The 19,277-nt window shown below is 35.8% G+C and overlaps 1 protein-coding gene across 1 annotated transcript in view; it reads left to right on the top strand.

Moving 5' to 3' along the window:
- LOC107497041 (solute carrier family 22 member 4-like) overlaps positions 1-3,269 on the top strand; it is a 41,076-nt gene extending 37,807 nt beyond the window's left edge. Inside the window, 1 exon segment of the mRNA XM_016118416.2 lies at positions 1,708-3,269. Coding sequence (XP_015973902.2) covers positions 1,708-1,783 — 76 coding nt within the window. The 3' untranslated portion in view covers positions 1,784-3,269.
- The last annotated feature ends 16,008 nt before the right edge of the window (positions 3,270-19,277 follow it).

Here is a 19,277-nt window from a genome sequence, read left to right as displayed (position 1 = left end):
AAAACAAAGGGCCATAAAGTAAAAGAGTGATATGTCTGATTAGGTAATCTTAGAAATTATTGGCACAGCAAGAAAAAGCACCATAAGTAATGACAAAGGTCAACAAGCAGGGGAAAACTACTTGCCACACAGCATGCTGACAAAGGGCTGGCACATCTAATACAAAAGCTCTTAGTGATCAGTGGAAAAAAAGATGAACGACTTAGTAGGAAAACTGGCAAAGGTCATAAACAAGCAATTTACAGAAAAAAATTCAGTGGCAGATTATGTATGAAAGAAAAATGCTCATTCACATTAATAGAAATATATAAAATAAACAATTCAGTAGTATTTTTTTGGCCTATGAGATTGTGCAGGGGTTTTTCCTTCTGGTATCAATCAATCACTTCTGACACCAACTGGGTGTCTTATAATATAATCAGCTCTAACACTGACTACCTGGAGTTTGTTTGCATCAGATTCCACAGGTTTAAGGCTCAGTCTCCCGAGGCTGCCCTCACTTCAGGTGCCAATCGCAAGTATTAGGTCCCCGGGTGATCCACCCTTCTGTCCAACTTGACTATGAAGTCGGGTGTTTCCAAAACCCTCCTCCTGCATGAAGTTTGGTAATTTTAGAATGACTCACAAAACTCAAGAAAACACTTTCCTAAAGGAGGTAAATGAACAGCGAGATAAAGAGTCACATGTGGTGAGGTCCAGAAGGGTTCAGAGTGCAGGAGCTTCTGTCCCTGTGGAGATGGGAAGCGCCACCATCCCGGCACATGGATGTGTACGCCTATTCAAAGCTCTCCAAACCCCAGTGTTTAGGGGTGTTTTTTGGAGGTTTCATAACATAGGTGTGGTCGATTATTAATTTAATCTCCAGCCTCTCTTCCTCCACAGAGGTTGAGGGATGGGGAGAAAGTTCCAGGCTTCAATTCAAGGCTTGACAACCAGCCCCCATCCTGTTATCTTGGGGTGGGGGTGGGGGGCAGCCAAGATTTGCTTCATCACAACAAAAGACAAAATGTTCCTATTATCCATATTGTTAAGGAAATTGTAAGGAATTCAAGAGCTCCCTTTTGGGAATGGGGACAAAAACTGAATATCCTTCTATGATATCACAGATTGGCAAACATTTAAAAGGTAAGCAGTGTGATCGGAGAAGTTTAGATTCTAGAAGGAAACTACCTGTCTTCAAATCCCAAATCTGCATAAATCTGGGCTAATTTAATTTTGCAGGCAAAACTTAATTTTCACTCAACTTCAGTATTCCCATCCATCATATGGGGACAGTGCCTATGGCCATTGTAAAGTTATGTAAGGTAATGTGATTTTAGTGTCCAGCCATGATAAAGATAAGTCTGCACATGAATGGATTCTGATCCTTAAGAGAAAGTGCCCATTTTCGATAAGCTATTTTCTTCTAATCATACAACTATTCCAGTATCAACTTTAATTTACCAAGAACTTCATTCTTACCACTCTATCCTTTCCTCAGGGAAACTCTAAAAGAGTGTAAATTCTGGGTTTTGTTCACGTTTAATTAAGAAAGTGGCTCCAAATATTCTAAAACATAAACACCAATTCTATACTTCTGAAGTTCTTGTTAAAGTTAAAATAATTACCTATTCATTGACTGGAGAAATGTTTTTCAGTGTCAGTTTGGCATTTTGAGGGAGAGAATCTTGAATATTTAATTCTCTTTTGCATCTATCTTACTTTCAGGTTCAAATTTGGGAGAAAAACAAGAGATTCAATGGACAATGAAGAAAATCCCAAAGTTCTAATAACTTCATTCTGATCAAATTTCCACCCCATTTGGTGAACTGAAAAACAGATACATAAGACTGAAGAAACAAAAGCCTTTCCTGAGGAAATGGACTGACTGTAACAATTAATGGACCTTGCTGTTGAGGAATGCTTGTCATATAGCAAATTCTGGAGCGTTCTTCCAGATGATCTCCTTATTTTTGAAAACAAAGCATTTCTAGAGAGTCCTTCTTACTAATTAAGTCTTTGGAATGGGTTTGTGAGATTTTTTGAAAATGTGTTGGTTAAGGACTGGCAAATCCACATAAAGATTAACACTCATTTTCCAAACACACAATTACTATCCAAATAAAAAGAAAGGCATTGTATTATCACAACTATTAAGCGACAACAGTGCATGTGTGTGTATGTGTATATAAATGAACCAGCACGTTCAAAATTCTAGTAGTTTTTGAAGTGAACGCATATACTGCTGTAACCAAATGATTATATGCAGCATTCCTAGCCAGAAAATTTTATACACTCCTTTGAGAGGAATCAATAGCAGATGCTAGCGTTTTGCAAGCGAATGAAGCAAGAGATCAAGTAACCTGGCTCAAATGCCCTGTTGGCCTTTAAGAAGGGAACCAAGAGCCATTCCTAACTACAATGTCAAAGGCCACATACAGCTCACAGCTAGCAAACTGAATGGTTCACCTTTGTTATGCTCTTCTTGAGCACATGACTAAGGCTTCCGTTTCCTAAGACTAGCTTGAGAGATATTTTGCTGGTAAACAGAGAATCAGGAAAACCACAAAGCAGCTATATTGGTAGAAATGGTTTGTGTGCTCCACATTCAAGAGGTGTCAGCACCCAGGAAGAAGGCTGTCTAAGCCAACGATCTAGAGAGACTTTTAAAACAATTCTTTCCATTAATATTCACCTTCCCAGGCACAGTATGCAGCTGCATCCTCTCCTACCAGGGATGCATATAGTCAGCAATAGCAGAACCTCAGTTCCATGAATGAGCTTAAAAGATCGAAACCACTAATGGGATAATGTATAACCATAACCTCAGAAAATAAATGCCAGCTCTACGTCTCACCGTGTTTAAGGCAGGCTAAGGTGATAACATAGCAAGAAGATACTCGTGGAGACTTGACGCAGCGTGCTATGGAATTCTCATGGAAACAGGTAGCCGCTGGTTTTTAATATGTTGCTTGGTGGCATCAACTCCTCAAAATAACCAACGCCAATTACAGTTGACATTCAATATTATATTAGTTTCAGGTGTACAGCATAGTAGTTAGACATTTATATAATTTACCAAGTGATTCTTTCCCCAACCCATAGGTCTAGTACCTACCTGGCACCATACAGAGTTATTAAATATTATTGACAATATTCTATAAGCTGTACTTTACATGCCCATGACTATTTTGTAACTACTAATTTGTATTTCTTGATTCCTTCACCCTTTTCACTTAGCCCCAAACCCCCTCCTCTCCCAGTAACCATTAGTTTGTTCTTTGTGTCTATGAGTTTGTTTCTGTTTTATTTGTTTATTTATTTTGTTTTTTAGATTCCACATATAAGTGAAACCTATGGTATTTTTCTTTCTCTGTCTGACTTATTTCACTTAGCATAATACCCTCTAGGTCTACCCATGTCGCAAATGGTAATATATTGCCATATTTCTAACACGTATTGTATATCCTACTACACACTGATACTGCCTTTTGATTGTCATTTTACAACCCACTAGGTTTTAGAATAGTTTATACTTTGTCATTGGGGACATAGGTGCACAGCTTCATCTACCCAGCCCTTTTATTTCCCCCATTGATGAAGCTTTTCTGATGCCATTCTGTCTACCCTGCTAGGCACTAGCACTAGGCTTTCTGTCCTGCAGAGAGCAGGTCAGGTGCTTCCCAAGAAGCTCTCTTTGAACTTATGTTCCTCTAGCAATGGCTGTTTACTCCTCTGTGCTCTTCTGGTACATGTTAACCTCACTCAGTTGGACTCCTTTCTGTCACCCCACCTCCAACCCTGGGTCCCCAGCTATAAGCCTCTGGGAGGCTAGGCACCTAACCCTGCTTATCTTTTTATAGTTAGTAGTGCTGTTTAGCATAGTGCTTTCTTGCATGTAACAGGCATTTAATAATAAATATTCTTTTTACTTCAGACACTTTGTAACTTTAGTTTGGTGAAAATGTTATCTTTGATGCATAGACATTTGAATTTTTAAACACCTAAATATAAAATGCTCTTAAAGCTTTCTCTAAATATAAAAAAAGTAAGGACGCAATAATTACCTTTTATTACTGTTTGTATGAGTGCTTTATAGTTTATGATAGTAAGAGATGACTTATTAAAATCTGTTTAGAAAAAGGCAACAAGTACCCAAACGATTATCTCTTTGATAGTTCAAAGACTAGCTCGATTGAAACATGCCAAAATAATATTTGGTTAAATTTAAGATATATTCCTGGTTTTTAAAAATACTTTTAAAAATTAAATCTACAAAGTAAGTTCTTGAAATTGCTGATGAATAACAATCTCAGACTTACAGCCAATATTACACTCCACATTATTGTGACACACTAGAGGCCTCCATTAACAGGAATTTTATGGGTACATGTTTTAGTACCTTTTCAGCATTTGGGGTGGGTTTTAGTAACTATAAATCATAGTATAAAATATAGATAAGTTAAATTATTAGAAAATATAAAAAATTATCAATATTATGAGGAGCATATAATGATATTCTATTTTTAAAATCCAAGAGAATTAACCAAAGATTCTTACACTTGAGAGGTTCAGTTTAAGTGGAGGCATTTAAGAAGTGTCCATAAATCAGCCACTTTTTATGTACTAGAAATAACCAGCTAGAAAATATACTGGAAAAAAAATCAGTTTCCATTCATAATAGTCATAAAAACATGAAATACCTAGAAATAATCATCATAAGAAATGTATAAAATCTAAGTGAAGAAATTACTCCGTTTTATTAAGGCTTGTATAGAGACATGAAATGATCCTGAATGGGTGGAATGCTCACCTCGCTTCCACAGCCCTGCTCTAAGTGCCTGCGCCAGTAGCTCTCTGACTTCACCTCTTATTACTGTCTCCATTGCTTTTCTCATTTGGGCGACCCAAGCCTTGGTCTTCTTTGAACATACTAGCCGTACTTCTGCACATTTCCTCTTCGTGGCAATGCTCTTCCCAGGTACCTGCATAGCTTGTTCCCTTACTTGCTTTATGTCTTTGCTCAAATATCATTTGCTTAATAAATCCTTACCTGGCCACCCTGTTTTAAATTATGTCCTCTTCTCTCTCTGTCCTAACCTTACCCATCCCTGCTTCATTTTTCTCCATAGTTTCTATCACCCTCTGACATCCTACTTTACTTCTTCATATTGTTTACTGTCTTTCTCTTTCTTCATGGAGCTTACTTATCTTCTGTAAGAGGCACTTCTGTATCCCTACAGCAGTTAGAATAGTGCCTGGCACATAGTAGATACCTAATAAATATTTGTGTAAAAAATGAATAAATGTATTATCATTATTATAGTAAAAGGGGCAAAAGTAATTATTAGTTTTCGAACAAGAAAACATTAGTCAATAAACATACAAAATGAATATTCTGCTTCACAAGTAATCAAAAGACTACTAATTGAAGTGACAACGTGATGCCATTTTTTCAACTAACACATTAGCGGAGAGTACAAAATGACAGTATTCAATGTTGATGAGACTATGATGAAATGCACTCTTATATTCTTCTGGCGGGAATGTAAATTGTTTTACTTTTTCTGGAAAACAAACTGACAAAGTGTTTCCAGAGCCTTAAAACGCTTGGATTTTTTAATTTTATTTGTTAACTCTATGATTAGAAAATAATCAGAGCTATAGGAAATATTTTTGCACATAGATGTTTATTATAAAATTATTTGCAATCTTAAAAGGCCAAGTACAGTTTTTAAAAGGAGGTAAAAGACTTCTACCTGAAAATACAAAACATTGCTAAAAGAAATCAAAGAAGATACAAATAAATGGAAAGACCTCCCAGGCTCATGGATTGGGAGACTGGACTATCGTTAAAATGTTCATATTAATCAAATTGATCTACAGATTTAATGCAGTCTCTATCAAAATCCCAATGGCATTTTTTCAGAAGTAGGAAGAAAACATCCTAAAACTCATATGGAATTGCAGGAGACCCCAAATAGCCAAAATAATCTCGAAAGATAAGGACAGAGTTGGAGGCCTCACTCTTCCCAATTTCAAAACATACTACAAAGTAACAGTAATCAAGACAGTGTGGTACAGGCATAAAGACAGATATAGAAACCAATGAAATAGAATAAAGAGCCCAGAAATAAACCTTTGCATATAAGGCCTACATGATTTTCAGCAAGACTACACAATGGGGAAAATATAGTCTGTTCAACAAAAACGATTTTGTAAAAACTGGATATTCACATGCAAAAGAATGAATTTAGACCCATATCTTACACCATATATAAAAATAATTAAAAAATTAAAGACCTAAATGTAAGACCTATAACTATAAAACATTTGAGAAGAAAAGCTTCAGGACGTTGAGTATAACAATGATTCCTGGACGTGACGCCAAGGGAACTGGCAACAAAAGCAAAAATAAACAAATGAGATGATATTTAACTTAAAAATTTTGAGTGTCAGAGAAGTAAAAAGCCAATCTATGGAATGAGAGATAATATTTGCAACTTATATATCTGACATAGGGTTAATATCCAGAATGTAAAAGGAACTTCTACAACACAACAACAAAAAGAAATAACTTACTTTAAAAATAGGCAAAGGGTTTGGTGAGACAATTCTCCAAAGGAGATATACGAATGGCCAGCAAACACATGAAACAATGCTCAACATCACTAATCATCAGAGAAATATAAATCACAACCACAGTGAGATACCACTTCACACTAATAAGGATGCCTACTATCAAAAGAACAGAAAATGAAGTGTTGGCAAGGATGTGGAAAAACTGGAATCTTTGTGCACTGTTGGTAGGAATGTAAAATGGTGTGCAGCTACTGTGGAAAACAGTATGGAGGTTCCTCACAAAAGTGAAAATAGAATTACTATATGATCTAGCAAGCCCACTCCTGGGTATATATCAAAAACAACTCAAAGCAGGATCTCAGAAAGCTATTTTCACCCCCCATGCTCATTACGGCATTATTCACAATAGCCACAATATCTGTCAACAGATAAATGGATAAAGAAAATGTGGTATATACTTAAAGTGAAATATTATGCAGCTTTAAAAAAGGAAATAAATCCTGTCTCTTGCCATAACATGGATGAATCTCAAGGAGATTATGCTAAGCAAAATAAGCCAGTCATGAAAGCACAAACACTGTATGATTTCACTCATGTGAAGTATCTAAAATAGTCAGAAATCATGGAAACAGGAAGTAGATGATTAGCAAGGGTGGGGCAGGGGAAGGCTAGAGGGGGAACTAGTGTTTAGTGGATTTCAGTTTTGCCAAATGAAAAAGTTCTGGAGATCTGTGTACAACAATGTAAACATACTTAATACTACTGAATGGTATACTTAAAAATGGTTAAGATGGTAAAATTTAAAGTTATATATATTTTTTACCACAATAAAAATACAAGTATGAAAATAGTGAAATAAATAACGGTATGTCCTTATGAAAGAATATTATTCAGCCTTTAAAAACAGTATTCAAGGATTATATTTAATAACATAATAAAGTGCTTGCAATATAATGCAAGTATTAACAAACAGCATATGATAGTATTAATCAAATAATGAATGCATACATGGATAAACTATGTTTAAAAGACATGAAAAAAAAAACAGAAGGAAGTAGCTCAAAGTATTAACAGTATGTATGTTTGGAGAGGGGTTGTAGATAACTTCTATTTTAGTTTTCTTTTTTCTGTAGTTTTTCGTTCATTACAAATGTTTCACAAATAACATAAATTACTTTTATAACTATAAGAAGTTTAAAAATAAAAACTTTTATCTAGTGTCATCTAAGTGTACGAGGTCTTGGAAACAAAGATGAAGATCATGAAAAATGCAAACTTCTTCTCGCTCTCAGTGTGCTCTGGCTAGACAGGTAATAAATGTTTACTTTAGTCTCCGCAGCAACTGGACCAGTGCCCCATGTGGAGCTGAGCTCTGTGGGACTGAAACCCAGGTCAAAATTATTTTCTCCCATCCAGACTTGGGCATTTTTATACTTCTCTTTTTTCTCAACTTGAGCCACAGTCACCTCTACCCTGATTTAGACCAAGCCAAACTAACTCTGCTGAAGCAAATTACCTTATCACTGAAGTTATATTTAACAGACCACTGAACGGATAGTAAAATATTATGAGGATTTGAACTACATCACCCAATGCCTCTGTGTTGCCACAGAAAAGTCTTAAAACTGATTTTGAGAACCTTGAGATGATCTTTCTCCAATGTGGCAAGTATCTTCCTTCTTGTCAAATACTCTCCTTCTAACTCCCCTCTAGGCTCCTGGTCCCTGCATAGGCGCCCTCCCACTGTTGCCTTCCCTGCTACTGTGTCTTCTGAAACCACCACTCTATTGTGGACCAATGACCTTCAATCCTGCAAGCGGATCCCTGGTTGCTGTCCCCACACCCACACCTAGACGGGGATTCGGCTTCCTGAACATTCCACTTCTTTCTCTCAGATGAGGCCTGTTCATTTTCCACTTCTTATAAACTTCAGAGTCAGGCAAGTCTCAGCATTTTCCTTGTTTCCCGCTGATGTTTCCAAACCATGACTGCCTTCACTTGCACACCTATAAAATGCCTCCTTCCAGGTTTGTTCTGTACCTTCCAGTTGCTATTACCCACGGTGCCCAATTGCTCGTCCGCATTCTATAAGCTATCTGGAACCCAGCCCGAGGTATTGATGCCTTTTGTGCTCAGGAAGCTGAGTAACCATACACCTCAGCCTCACAGTACTTGACCTTTACCTGTACTTCAATCTCTCCTTGCCAAGGACACACCCTGGAGGGCCTCATCAGTCACAATAACAACCTCATACCTGGCCATTTTGTTTTCCTGCCAACCCTTCAGCTCTGACCTTGACGTCCTTCCCCTTTCTTTCCAGTTCATACCTCATGATCCCCTCTATTCACTCACACCACTACCCTGGTCCTTTCGTTTACTCATCTTGCAAAATCTAAGATAAGCCAAACCATTTTACTTTTCACTCTCAAAGGAAGCTGCTGAGTTAAGGGATCACTGATGGGTCAGAGGAACATGTGAGTTGGGAGAGAGTCAAGTGGGTTGAGGGTCCAGCTATGATTGCAAATGTAAATCTCGAGAGACACCAATTCACATGGTTGTGTAATTTTCCCCTGTGTCCCAGGGTAGGACTGGTATGCAGTACAGGCGAGTAGAATGACAAGACAATGGAGGAATCGAGATTGAAGTAAAAGACTGTAGTGCCTAGATTGAAGAGAAAAGGAAATAAAACATGATGACTTCTGTTGGTCCTAGTATGCTGTGGTCATCTACCTTCTTTTTTTTTTATTTGGGGGTATATAAAAACTTGGCACAGTGTTAAAATCTAGAGTGTTCAAAAGAAGAGACTGCAGGTCAGCCTAATTAAGGTGACAGGATTAGCATCATCCCTCCTGGGCACTCACCAACACAAAAATGGGACTGCGGTGGTGGGAAGCCTCAAGAGACTGCATGCAATTAGTTAACAAGGGCTGAGGGCTGGACTTCGTTTTTCAGGATAATGAGATGTAGCATTAATAATAAAGGGTATAGGCTTGGAGGCAGGCCGACTAGAATTCTAATTTGGGCCTGCCACACCACATACTAATTATAGTAACTAAGTAAATTATTTAATGTCTCTTTGGTCTCTGTCTGTAAAGTGAGAACAATAAGAATATCTACCTCATAGAGCTGCTGTGAAGACTCGGCAATGTCATGGGCTATTGTTAGGACTATTTTCTGTAATAATACAATAGCAGAAAAGATTGATACTTGCCCAGGATTTTCTAATTTCCACCCTAGCTTGGCATCTAACTCAGAAGAGCACATTAAGATCATGCTGTATGGAACACATAAGATTCTTCGCTGTATTTAAAATAAGATGCTGGTAAAGAGTTTATGCTCTTATGCTAGATAGAAAGATGTTTACTTTCTTGTTACTGTTTTGTATAATTTCCTAAAAATATTAGTTTAATCAGAAATAATAACCTCTTTGAAACATTTTTATAGGAAAAAACTTATATTATCCAACTTATATTACCCAAATTTAACTTGGTCAGGCTTATTGGTATCTTTCTATGGAATCTTACTCTAAGATGACTGTGTTCCCATGTGTCTTCTCTCTTGGGTGATTTTGCCCAGATCCATGGCTTTAAATGTTATCTAGCTGTGGGTAACACCTTAACTGATATTTCACATGAACTTTCCTATGATCTTTGGTCTCATAATCCAGCTGTCTCCAAACTTATATTGAGAAATAAGTTTAAAATATTAATATATTTAAATATAAGTTTGTTTTTATGCTTTAAATAAAACTTGCAGGGGGAAAGGAAAAAATAAATAAATTGAACTACGTCAAAATTTAAACTTCTGTGCATAAAGGGACACGATCGACAATGAAAAGGCAACCTGTGGAATGGGAGAAAATATTTGCAATTCATATATCTGATAAAAGTTAATATCCAGAATAAACAACTCCTACAACTCAACAATAACAAAACAATCTGATTTTAAAATGGGTAAAGGACTTGAATAGACATTTCTCCAAAGAAAATATACAAATGGCCATTAAGCACATGAAATGATCTTCAACATCACCATCATTTGGAAAATGCAAATCAAAACTACAATGGCATATCACCTCACACTCATTAAAATGGCGACTACAAGAAATAGAAAATAACAAGTGCTGGTGAGGATGTGGAGAAATTGGAACTTTTGCGCACTGTCATTGGAAACGTAAAATGGTACAGTCCTTCTGGAAAACAGCATGGCAACCCTCAAAAAGTTAAAAATAGAATTATCATATCATCTAAACATTCCACTTCTGGGAAAAACCCAAAAGAATTGGAAGCAGGGACTTGAAAAGATATTATACATCCATGTTCATAGCAACATTATTCACAATAGCCAAAGAGTGAAAGCAACCTAAGTGTCCATTGACAGATGAATGGGAAAACAAACTGTGACATAAAAGATACAGTGAAATATTATTCAGCCTTAAAAGGGAGGAAAATTCTGACACATGCTACAGCACAGATGAACCTTAAGGACGTTATGCTAAGTGAAATAAGCCAGTTACAGAAGGACAAATACTCACTGATCCCATTTATATAAGGTTTCTAGAGTGGTTAAATTCCTAGAGACAGAAAGTAGGAGGGTGATTGTTAGGGGCTGGAGTGGGGAGTGGAAAGTGCAGAATTAGTGTACAGTGGGTACAGAGTTTCAGTTTTGCAAGATGAAAAGAATTCTGGAGATGGTTGTGGTAACAGTTATACAACAAATGTGAATAGGTAATGCTACTGAACTATGCAGCTAAAAATGGTTAAGATGATAAACTTCTGTTATGTGTATTTTACTGCAATTAAAAAAAAATTTAATTTAAGTAAAACCCTCTATTACCAATATCTTCACCCCATCTAATTTCTCCATTTCAAATACTGGCATCAAAGCCACGAAGTTATTTAGTCCCAACATCCATAATTTTCTTCTCTCATGTCCATTTATATCATTAATGTCATGTCAACCTTTTGCTTACAAAATATATTCTGAATTCACTCTTTTATCTCTTCCACAGATTCTACTCTAGTTCAGGCCTATGCTCTTGCCTATAACGCTGCAATAGCTTCCTAACCAGTTGACCTGTTTTCATTTTTTGTCCTCTAAGGTCAATTCACATAGCAGCCAGAGTGCTCCTTCTATGAGACAAATCACACTTTATCCTTTCTCCGCTTAAATATATGCTGATAGTTTCTCATTGCACCTAGAATAAAATTCAAACTCCTTGCCACTGTCTACAAAGCATTAGATGATCCGGTCTCCATATAAACTGCCCCCCTGCCAAAGTCTCTGACCTTATGTCCCGTTATTATTCACCTTATCACTATGTTCCATCACGTTGGTGTTCCCTTTTTTGCTTAAACACCCCAAGCGCATGCCCTACCTCACAGCCTTTGCACTTGCTGCTCCTCTACTCAGTACACTCTCTTCCTAGATGTTCATGTGATAAGTTCCTTCTCATCCCTTGTATTTCAGCTCAGATACCACCTGCTTTGCAGAAAAGTATTCACTCACTGTTCAATCTAAAGTAGCCACCCACTGACTGTGTTACTCTTTACACCGCCATCCTCTTTCTCTCTCCTTGGCACTTACCACTATAGGCATACCTCGTTTTACTGGGTTCTCTTTATTGCGTTTCACAGATGTTGTGTTTTTTCACAAATGGAAGGCAAGAGCCTCCACCAGCAAAAAGATTACAACTCGCTTTTTTGAAATACTTGCTTTATTGAGGTGGTCTGGAACTTAATCTGCAATATCTCTGAGATCTGCCTGTATTTGAAATTTGTATTTACTTTTTCAAGTTTATTGACAGCTTTACATCACCCAACTAAAACGTGAGCTCCTGGAGAACAGATGTGTTGACTCTTTCCTCAATTCTCAGAACCTAGAAAAGTACTGGGCACACAACAGCCAATTCAAATATTTGCTAAATGAATGAAGTAAATAACATTAGCGACCCAGTTTTCTTACTGTCATGTATGTTCATAAAACCCTTCTGGGAAAATTTGTATATCTAACGTCAGTCACCACCAATGTCTTTTCCATTTACTCTAGAATGTGATAACCATTCTTTAAAATGCAAGCAGTGTATTTCACATTGAATTTTTTGGTAGCTACGCCCTGAAAAGAGTGACTTTACATTTCTACTGCCGCTCAAATTGGTAGCAATGCATAATTATTAATATGGATTTAAAAACTGTCCTATGTCAGGCACAGTAAGAGATTAGTGACAATAACTAATAATAAAATAGATGAATTATAACAATATACTGTTTTAAAAAAATTATACTTCTGTATTTTAATTCGACTGGCTGCTTAATCTGCACATTGTTTATTGCTGCTTAACAAATTTTATCAGTTTATTTTTATTTTTTTAAATTAATTCATTTATTTTAATTAGTTTCAGGTATATAGTACATTGGTTAGATATCTACACAGTTCATAAAATGATCCCCCAAATTGCTCCCTCCCTCCCCTGGCCCTGCACCTTGCCAACTTATTAATGCTAACTGCATTCCCTATGCTGTGCTCCCCATCCTTGTGACCATCTATCAACTACTAATTAGTACTTTTTTAACCCTTCACCCCATTCTCTCAACCCCCCAACCCTCCTCCCCTCTGTCCATCACCAAATTGTCCACTATATTTGTGAGTCTGCTTTTGATTAGTTTGCTCTGTTTGTTCCTTAGATTCCACACATAAGTAAAATCACGCGGTATTTATCTTTCTCTGACTTATTTCACTGAACATAGGAACCTCAAGGTCCATCCGTGTTGTTGCAAATGGGCATTTAGGTTGCTTCCATATCTTGGCTATTGTAAATTGTGCTGCCATGAATATTGGGGTACATAGATATTTACAAATTATTATTTTGGTTTTCTTTGTATAAATACCCAGAAGTGCAATTGCTAGGTCAAAGGTATATAATTTTTTGGGACACCTCCATATTGTTTTCCATAGCGGCTTTACCAATTTGCAATCCCACCAACAAAGTATGAGGCTTCCCTTTTCTCCGCATCCTTGCCAACACTTGTTATTTTTTGGTTTATTGATTATAGCCATTCTGACAGGGTGAGGTGATATCTCATTGTGGTTTTAATTTGCATTTCTTTGATGTTTAGTGACCTTGAGCATCTTTTCATATGTCTATTAACCAACTATATTTCCTCTTTGGAGAAGTATCTGTTCAGGACTTCTGCCCATTTTTTAATTGGATTGTTTTTTTGTTGTTGTTGGGTTGTATGAGTTCTTTATATATTTTGGATATTAACCCCTTATCAGATGTATCATTTGCGAATATCTTTCCCAATCACCCAATTGTCTTTTTGTTTTGTTGATGGCTTCTTTTGCTGTACAAAAACTTTTTAGTTTGATGTAGTCACATTTGTTTATTTTTTCTTTTGTTTTCCTTGCCCAAGGAGATATATCTGAAAAGAAATTGCTCTTAGTAGTATCGGAGAGTTTATTGCCTATGTTTTCTTTAGAGGTTTTATGGTTTTGGGTCTTACATTCAAGTCTTTAATCCATTTTGAGTCTATTCTTGTATATGGGGTAGGAAGATGGTCCAGTTTTTGTTTTTGTTTTTGTTTTGTTTTTTGCATATGCCTGTCCAATTATTCCAACACCATTTATTGAGGAGACTGTCTTTGCCCCATTGTATATTCTTACCTCCTTTGTTATATATTAAGTGAGCATAGCCATGGATTTATTTCTGGTACTGTGATACCTCCAACTTCGTTCTTCTTTCTCAAGATTGCCATGGCTATTCAGGGTCTTTTATGATTCCATATCAATTTTAGGATTATTTGTTCTTTCTCTCTGAAAAACATAATTGGTATTTTGATGGGGATTACATTGAATCTATAGATTGTTTTGGGTAGTATGGCCATTTGATTGATTTTGATTCTTCCTACCCATGAATACGGTATATGCTTCCATTTATTTGTATGTTCTTCAATTTCTTTTTTCAAAGACATAATTTTCTGAAAACAAGTTATCTACCTTCTTGGTTAATTTCATTCCCAGGTATTTTATAGTTTTCAATGCAATTGTAATTAGGATTGTTTTCTTAATTTCTCTTTCTGAAAGTTCATCATTGGTGTATAAAAATGCCACTGACTTCTGAATATTTATTTTGTAACCTGCTACTTTAGTGAATTCATTCATCAGTTCTAACAGTTTTTTGGTGGAATCTTTAGGGTTCTCTAAATATACCATCATGTCATAGGCAAATAACGAGAGTTTTACTTCTTCCTTTCCAATCTGTATGCCTTTTATTTCTCTTTCTTGTCTTATTGCTGTGGCTAAGGCTTCCAATACAATGTTAAAGAGAAGTGGTGAAAGTGGTCATCTTTGTCTCATTCCTGACCTTAAGAAAAATGCTTTAGCCTTTCCCTATTGAGTATGATGTTAGCTGTAGATTTGTCATATATGGCATTTATTACGTTAAGGAATGTTCCTTCTATTCCCATTTTGCTGAGAGTGTTTATGATAAATGGATGCTGAATTTTGTCGAACCCTTTTTCTGCATCTATCAATATGATCATATGGTTTTTATCTTTCGATTTGTTAACATGGTGCACCACATTAATTGATTGGTGGATACTGAACCAACCTTGCATCACAGGAATAAATCCAACTTGATCATGGTGTATGATATTTTTAATGTATTGCTGAATTCAGTTTGCTAATATTTTGTTGAGGATTTTTGCATCAATGTTCATAAGAGATATCGGCCTATAGTTTTCTTTTTAGTAATATCTTTGCCTGGTTTTGGAATCAAGATAATGGTGACCTCATAAAAGGAGTTAGGAAGCTTTCTCTCTTCTTGAATTTTTTGCAATAGTTTGAGAAGAATAGGTGATAATTATTCTTTGAATATTTGGTAAAATTCACCTATGAAGTCATCTGGTCCAGGACTTTTGTTTTGGGGGAGTTTTTTGATTACCGATTCATTAGTGGTAATCAGTTGGTTCAGATTTTCTGTTTCTTCTTGACTCAGTCTTGGGCGATTGTGTGTTTCTAGGAATGTGTCCATTTCTTAGAGATTGTCTAATTTGTTAGCATATAATTGCTCATAATATTTTCTTATGATCCATTGTATTTCTGTGGAGTCCGTGGTTATTTCTCCTCTTTCGTTTCTGATTTTATTTATTTGAGTCCTTTCTCTTTTTTCCTTGATGAGTCTGGCTAACGGTCTGTCAATTTTATTTACCCTTTCAAAGAACCAACTCTTGGCTTCATTAATCTTTCGTACTGTTTTTCTAGACTCTATTTCATTTATTTCCTCTCTTATATTTATTATTTCCTTCCTTCTATTCACTTTGGGCTTTGTTCGCTGTTCTTTTTCTCGTCTTTTAAGTGTAAGTTTAGACTGTTTATTCGAGCTTTTTTTTTGTTTCTTGAGGTAGGCCTGTATTGCTATGAATTTCCCTCTTAGGACTGTGTCCCATAGATTTTAAGTTGTTGTATTTTCATTTTCATTTGTCTCTAGGTATCTTTTGATTTCTTCCGTGATCTCATTAATAACGCATTCATTGTTTAGTAGCATGTTATTTAACCTCCATGTGTTCGTGTATTTTCCAGCTTTTTTCTTGTAGTTGATTTATAGTCTCATACCATTGTGATCAGAGAAGACGGTTGATATGATTTCAATCTTCTTAAATTTATTGAGACTTGATTTGTATTCTAACATGTGGTCTATCCTAGAAAATATTCCATGTGAACTTGAGAAGAATGTATATTTTGCTGCTTTGGGGTAAAATGCTCTGAAAATATCTATTAAATCCATGTGGTCTAGAATGTCTTTTAGGCTTATTGTTTCCTTGTTGATTCTTTGCCTGGAAGATCTGTCCATTGATGTCAATAGGGTGTTAAGTCTCCTATTATGAGTGTCTTACTATTCATCTCTCCTTTTATGTCAGTCAGTAATTGGTTTATGTATGTAGGTGCTCCTACGTTGGGTGTGTATATGTTTATTAGGGTTATGTACTCTTGATTTATCAATCTCTTTATCATTATGTAATGTCCTTTTTTGTCTCTCATTATAGCCTTTGTTTTAATGTCTATTTTATCTGATATAAATATCGCTACCCCAGCTTTTTTTTCATTTCCATTTGCACAAAATATCTTTTTCCATTCCTTTACTTTCACTCTGTGAGAGTCATTTGATCTGAAGTGGGCCTCTTGTAGACAGCATACACATGGGTCTTGTTTTTTTTTATCCATTCGATTACCCTATGTCTTTTGATTGGAGCATTTAATCCATTTACATTTAAAATGATTATTGATAGGTACATTGTTACTGCTCTTTTATTATTCATATTTGCTATTTCTAGTTTCTTTTTTACCCCTTCTCTTTTTATAGAAGTCTTTTCAACATTTCTTGTAATATTGGCTTGTTGGTGATGAATTCCTTAAGCTTTCTCATGTCTGGAAAGCTTTTTATCTCACTTTCCATTTTAATTAAAAGCCTTGCTGGGTAGAGTATTTGTGATTGTAGATTTTTAGAATATTTCTTGCCATTCCCTTCTGGCCTGCAAAGTTTCCATTGAAAAATCAGCAGACATTCTTATGAGGGTACCTTTGTAAGTAACTAGTTTCCTTTCTCTTGCTCCTTTTAAGATTATTTTTCTTTGACCTTTTTCATTTTAATTATAACGTGCCTTGGTATAGGTCTGTTTGATCTCCTCTTGTTTGGGACTCTTTGTGCTTCCTGAACTTGTATGTATGTCTAATTCCTTTGCCAGGTTAGGGGAGTTTTCTGTCATTATTTCTTCAAATAGATTCTCAATCCCTTGCTCTCTCTCTTTCTCTTCAGGTACTCCTATGATCCGGATGTTGTTAAATTTCACATTGTCCCAGAGATCTCTTAAACTATCCTTAGTTTTTAAAATTCTTTTATGTTTTTGTTGTTCCGATTAAGTGTATTCTGCTACCTTGTCTTCCAATTCACTGATTTGATCTTTCGCTTCGTCCAATCTACTGTTGAATCCTTCTAGTGTATTCTTCATTTCAGTTATTGTATTCCTCATTTCTGTCTGGTTCTTTTTTATGGTTTCTGTGCCCTTTTTTATGCTTACTATCTCTCTGTTAAGGTTTTCATTGTGCTCGTCCATTCTCCCCATATGTTCATTGAGCATCCTTATAACCATTACTTTGAACTCTGTCTCTGGTAGATTGCTTGCCTCCATTTCATTTAGCTTATTTTCTGTAGTTTTCTCCTGCTGTTTCATTTGTGGCATGTTTCTTTGTTTTCTCATTTTATTAGCCTCTTTGTGTTTGTTTCTATGTGCCAGGGCATAATCAGAGGGTTATCTGGAGGTGTGGTATACATCCAGATATATATCCAGGCATTGATGCAGGACTGGAAAGTCCAAAAAGTTTAAGTTCCCAGGCTGCTGAGAATTGTTTCCTCGGGGCTCAGCCTACTCTATGTTAGTAGTTACGCAGCATGACCACAGTGACTATTTTATTTCTTCACTCTGTCCCTCAGTCTGGGCACAGGTCTGTAGTCTTTTCAGAGAAGTTTTCATTTATTTTGAAATATTAAAACATTTTGAGAGGCTATACAAGAAACAAGCTTATCTTCAAGAAGCTTGGTTTTCCTTTTCAGTTAGTTCCAGAAAAGGATTGTTACTTGAGATAAGATGTTAGAAAGAATTAAGTACATTTCAGAAGGCATAGCAAACCGTCTTCAGGAAGCAGAAATATTGTGTAAATGAAATGACCAATACCTGTGTTAACATTTTTATCTTAATTTTCTAAAAATCTACTATGCTTTACAGAAACATTCATATTGCCTTGTGTAAAACGTGCTGGCAAGGTTAGCTTCCCATTCTCTTTATTTTCAATTTAGAATATAATCATTATTGAAGTGTTTATCCAACAGATTACATTTAAAAGTGTACAATTAGTTCTCTTTCTGTCACTAAGCCACTAGTATTATATAAAGGAACATGCTACATTAAATTTAGTGGCCTTAGAACAGTAGTGTGCAATAAGATAGCCATCAGCTGCACATGGCTATTAAGCACTTAAAGTGTGATTAATTCAAACTGAAATGTGCTATAAAGTAGGCACTGGTTTCTTAAGATTTAGTATTAAAAAAAATTCGATGATTTTTAAATATAGAAATGTAAAATGTCTCAATTTCTATATTGATTACATGATGAAATGATGTTTTAGATATATTGAATTAAATATATTATCAAAATTAATTTCACCCATTTTTTTACTTTGTTAATATGTAGGGTTGTCAGAAAAAATAGAGGACTCCCGGTTCCAGTTGAATTTCATATGTCCCTCCATACACTTTAATACTACAAAAATTATTTGTTTATCTGAAATTCAAATTTTAACTTAGAGTCCTGTATTTTTGTCGTCTACATCCGGTAACTTTATTACTATGGCTACTAGAAAGTTTTAAATTACAAATGTAGCTACATCGTTGAATATTGAGGCTTTAGAATAATGAGGCTTCAGTCGACTCCTGAGTTAACTCTTGCACAGAAATAACTAATCTGGGGAGAATATTTAATCTTAAACTGGGATCATCAATAATCTTGAAGTTAAATTTTTACATTTGTTTGAACATGTTAAAGGATAACAAGAAGGCTTCTTACAGAACAAAATACGGAAAGGTCATTTGGATTAGAATGAGAAGTCTTGGCTTCCAGCCTGTCCACTGGGGTAGTTAACAGTTTCGGTTTCAAAATAATCCC

Source organism: Rousettus aegyptiacus, unplaced genomic scaffold (genome assembly GCF_014176215.1).
Source record: "Rousettus aegyptiacus isolate mRouAeg1 unplaced genomic scaffold, mRouAeg1.p scaffold_m13_p_7, whole genome shotgun sequence".
In the NCBI taxonomy this organism is placed as follows: domain Eukaryota; kingdom Metazoa; phylum Chordata; class Mammalia; order Chiroptera; family Pteropodidae; genus Rousettus; species Rousettus aegyptiacus.
The sequence above is the reverse complement of the archived record's forward strand: the minus strand, read 5'-3'. Positions and strand labels throughout refer to the sequence as shown.